The sequence below is a fragment of the Colobus angolensis genome, unplaced genomic scaffold, assembly GCF_000951035.1.
Source record: "Colobus angolensis palliatus isolate OR3802 unplaced genomic scaffold, Cang.pa_1.0 Scaffold23, whole genome shotgun sequence".
In the NCBI taxonomy this organism is placed as follows: Eukaryota; Metazoa; Chordata; class Mammalia; order Primates; family Cercopithecidae; genus Colobus; species Colobus angolensis.
The window spans coordinates 10062236-10067154 of NW_012115488.1; the positions used below are offsets into that span (position 1 = coordinate 10062236).

Sequence of the window (4919 nt, forward strand, 5' to 3'; positions counted from 1 at the left end):
TGCTGGGATTACAGGCTTGAGCCACCGCGCCCGGCCAAGAAATCAAGATTCTTAAAGCTAAAGAAAGAGCAACTAACATGCACGAAAAGGTATCCCAGGAACTGCAAATAACTTAAGAGTCATAGAAATGAACTAATCAGTAGCTATTTGAAAAAGGAAACTACATTCTACTTTGTGAAAAAATCAAATGGAAAAGCACAATTTGTTATTTCACAAAAGAATACTACATTATGTTGATATTTAATAGTCATATTATAAATTTATCCACAAAAGCTAAGTGAAGAGAGTTTTTTGTGGGAATCTACCTCATACATACCTGGGGTATAGCCCTTCCTTTCAATTTTGGCACTTAAGGATATTGGGCCTGAGGTACAGAACCAGCAACAGAGTGTCTTTTCTTTTGTGCCTGCTTGGGGTGACTGTAAGAAAACAATTTAGAGAAAAAGGTCAGTGTATGGATTAGTACAATCAATACCAGAATATTTTAAAATATAACCCTAAATTTGTGGAAAATTGAAAATTAAAACTGGTTTTGCTTTTTTTTTGTATCCAGATATACTTATTTTTTAACTAACCGATGGTTTTGAATTATACCATTACTTTTATTTTTATATAAATTTCCATTCAATTAGAAAAAAAAAGTAAAGCGTATACAGCCTTTCCCATAAACAGTTTTTTAGTTCACACTATTTACAAATACAGTAATTAAAAACCAACCAAATAAAAAAAACCCTTTCCACATTCCATTTAAACTGCCTTAAAAAGGCAGCACAGAAAGCAATCTGACTATAATTCCAAATGTTAACATCTTTCTTTGAGAATAAAAAAAAAATATGTAAAAAAGGAAAATGCCCATTTCTTATTTGCTTTAAAGATGTTATCATTTGTTTAAACCGAATAAACTTTTAAGTCAAATTTGATTTATTCTCAGACAAATGCAATTAAAAATAGATTCTTTTAAAAAAGGAAGTTAAGTTTTTTTATAAAACAAATGATTCCCCATTATTTGACAACTATCCCTCTATTGGAATAACAAAGTATAGTACAAATTTTAGATTATGATATTGTCAAGTTAAGTGATATTGTATTACAAAAAAAGATACTACTGTCCTTATTCCACTCAAATCATCCAAGGACCAGATCTGTTTTTTGTTATGGCTTTTGTTACTCATATTGTGAGTAAGAGATACTTCACATCATATACTGGTCTTAGTTTCATATTTACTTAAAGGTACTACAATGTCAAAAATATGAGCATATTTTTCATTAATTTCAGTGTTCTTGACTGTATTTAAGAAAATGTATATTTATGAAATTTTAAAAGAAAACCAGTATTTTTAAATTATGACAACTGCATAGTTTAGGTGATTGATTATTCTTTAATATTTATATGCCAAAAACAAAGAATGAATAATTCAGTCAATTCTTACCAGTAATGAAGGAGTGTTGATATCTATATGCTCAAAGACTGTAAATTCCTTCTTTAATTTTACTGGTAGTAGCCAAGGCCTGTGCAATTCGGCTTTCACCCAATAGCGCACACTGCCATGTCGGCCTTCGAATGAGGTAGCAAGTGGTCTGTGCAGAATATAAAGGTCAATATATTAATTTTATACCTCTTTCTAACAATTACACAGTAGGTCAGAATAGAAGTGTTAATATATTGTATTGTTTATGTACCAATGAGGTATCAAACATGTAATTTAAAAAATTTCCAAAGGGATAAGTCATTGGGGAAAAAACTTTCTATTTCCAAGTAACAATAAACAATAAATATCTTTAAAATTTTGCTTTAAAAAGCCAGAAGAATACAATCCATTTAAACTAAGAGGCGGCTACTTTTAATGATGGTGGCAAAATTATGAAAGTTTAATGGACATTTTTTGAAAAGGCCAAGAATTCAAAAACAAAGTTGAGAATGGTTTAACTATTTCTACTGATAAATTCTAGACACTGGTTAAACGTTCAGACCAAATTCCCTATAGTACTCCACTTCTCATTAGCCAGATTATCATCTTTTTATAGCAACTAATTAAGGTCTAGAAAAAGCCTGTAATAGTCATTATAGTTTCAAAAATTTCACATTTCATAAGTTTACTGAAAAACTACTTTTATATCTCTCAGTTTACTCATTTTCTAATCCTTATGTGGCTGTTCTCTAACTTTACAGGCTTCAAAAGAAAAAGTCCTCTTGATCTATGTCAAGAGAATCAATTTTTTTTTTTAACTGTCAGATTTTACTTGCGAAAGGCTTTATTTTAGCGAGTTCAGTCTCTTTCATAATTTCATTAGTAAAATACTCAATGTTCAGTTAGTTACAAGGAAGAGTGCTAGCTTAGATTAGTATAAGGAACACTGGTGTTTTCACTTTTTTTTGCATTTTAGACTCCCATATTAACTTGTATATAGCAGAGAAATAAAATCTTAAACTATATGCTAATAGTTATCCAAAATTTATGTTAAATGACTTTGGTTTACAGACAGAATTTTAACATTAAATGACCCTGAAAATACTCAGGCCCCATATTAGCCTTATTCTATTGACAGACTTTAATATTTTTCTCAGAAATTAGATGAGGGCATTATATTCCAAATAAAATTCTCAAATAATAGAGTAAATAGAATTTTCTAAAAAATACCATTTATGACTTTTCTCTTTATATAACATCTCAAGCACTAGAATTAACAAATGTAGAATTATGTACATTTGTCACCTGACAAAATCTTATGTAATCTGTTTATTCTCCAGAATAATCGGCATAAGTGCCATTTTGCAGGTTTTAGTATTTGCTAAAAGGCATTTTTTTTTAAAAAAAGTTTGTATAATCTCTTCCAACAATCTGTCATTAATTCAAGAATATACCACTTTCCTTTTTCCTTTCTTACTAGATTCCAAGTTTTATATCAATGTATCCTTGGTGTATTTTTCCTTTTAAGCTTGGGTCATATCTCTTGTGTGACCTTCCCAATAGTTCTTTGTACAGAAGTTATTAAGTTCATATCAGGAGAACAACATTTCTAAAGTTAGGATATTCCTAATTATTTTTACTTTTGAAACTTAATGTTATTGGTTAGTATTAGCAGAAAAGGTGGAACACAGAATTTTTTATAAATTGAAGCTACTGAGACTCGATAGGGTCTTTTCTCATAATGATAACTGATAATAAACTAAGTATAAAGTGGTTACTACTTGACTAGCACCTTCCAATTCACTCATGTTAAAGGAAACACTATTCCTATTTTAAAAACCTCATGAACATTGGGATAGAATACTGAAAACTGAGTATGCTTTCTATAATTTTGCCACGGTAGATTAAAAGATAGCTTCTTATGTTTAATATATTGTTTTCCTCTAGCAAGTTCCAGTCATGAAAAGGGTTTTTTTTTCAACTAAAAGTGTTTAAATTTAGAATACTTAATTTTAAAGTAATGCTCTGATCATGGGTATGTATAAAAATGCCTATTATTTATAATACTTACGTCTGTGGAAGCTCGAAGCTGAATGCATATTCATGTCTTCCTGAATGAATAGTGTGGAAGCCTTCTTCGGAATTATCATCATCTAAAACAAACATAAAAAGAAAACAAAGAATTTATTATTTGACATTTACATACTCCGCAGGGTGGCATAACTTTAAAGATGCTTACATAATAATTAAGACCACAAAACAAGCTTTGGAGTCTGAGAGATCCGAGTTCTAATTCTAACTTCATCATTTCCTCTGGACAAAATAAAAATCCCGTTTTCAGCTGCCTTATCTGTAAAATGGGGATAATGAATACTCACACCCCACAGACTTTTGTTTTTTTAAATGGAAAATGACCCAAACTGTTGATAAAATAGTATATATACTCAAAAGGCTGGGGTCTCACATCATGGTAAGATAATGCTATCTTTGTCTCCAGCTGTTTGTTTAAATTTATCGCATGAAGACTACAATGTATCAAATAAAAACTGTTCATGCAACCCTTTTAAAATATGTCAGTTTAGGGGGAATAATGCCAAAGATGTGAATAGGATACTCCAAAACCACTAGAAAACTTTGTCAAACAGATGGAGTAAAAAAAAAAAAAAAGCACACACACTGATGTCAGTTTTGTAATTAAAAATAATTATTTATTGACTTAAAGTGATCACAACACTCAGTCCTAGCAACGATTAAAATTTGCATAAACTATAACTTAGATCATTACCAAGAACCGCATTTAGGAGGTGCCTGCTTATAAGGAAACAATATTGTCCGACATTCTTGAAGAAGATGAAGTCTAATTACTAACAGTTTCCAGTTTCTATAAAAAGGATGACCTTTCATTTTACAACCAATTTTTTTGGTCAAATTTGTTTTTCAAGTGGCATGAAAATAAAGAAATATAATCGAAAATATGGGAGGGGGTTCTAGATCATTAAAATGTTTATTTAGCGTTCTAAATAATTACAGAAATATCTTTTAGTTTTCTCGGTGTAGAAACCTTTACGATTAGCCCCCAGAGTAGAAAAAACTGGCATATTATTTAACTTTCCTTCAGCAAAGTATTGAATATACACAAAAAACGTGATGCCTCCCTGATATCAAACGAGAAAAGGGGGGAAAAGCATGTATACGTCGATACTTTTATTTAAAAATCACGATACTTTTAAAAATTGTATGTCTCCATACAATTTTCCTCGCCCCCTGTGCAAATCCCCTGAACAGATTTCAGAACCAAAAACTAGCTGATGAGCTGGGGGCCATTTAAATTCGCTCCCCTCGAAGGCGCCCAAAGTTCGCCTTCCTCTCCTTTTCTTCCCTCTTCGCTCCCTTTTTGTGCCAGCTCAGCAGTCTCATTGAGGCGAGCGGCGGCGGCCGCGCCGTGGTAAACAAGTGCCGGGCTGTCAATCAAGAACTAGACCGGAGCAGGAGAGGACCGGCCTAAACCGG

At 31.6% G+C, this 4919-nt stretch overlaps 1 protein-coding gene across 1 annotated transcript in view; it reads right to left on the reverse strand.

Annotated features, from left to right (window-relative positions):
- Positions 1 to 4919, reverse strand: part of ARRDC3 (arrestin domain containing 3) — a 15638-nt gene that overhangs the window by 7567 nt on the left and 3152 nt on the right. The window contains exons 2-4 of the mRNA XM_011944261.1: positions 3481 to 3562; positions 1431 to 1578; positions 317 to 419 (exon numbers count right to left, since the gene is read on the reverse strand). Coding sequence (XP_011799651.1) covers positions 317 to 419; positions 1431 to 1578; positions 3481 to 3562 — 333 coding nt within the window. The remainder of the gene's footprint in view (positions 1 to 316; positions 420 to 1430; positions 1579 to 3480; positions 3563 to 4919) is intronic.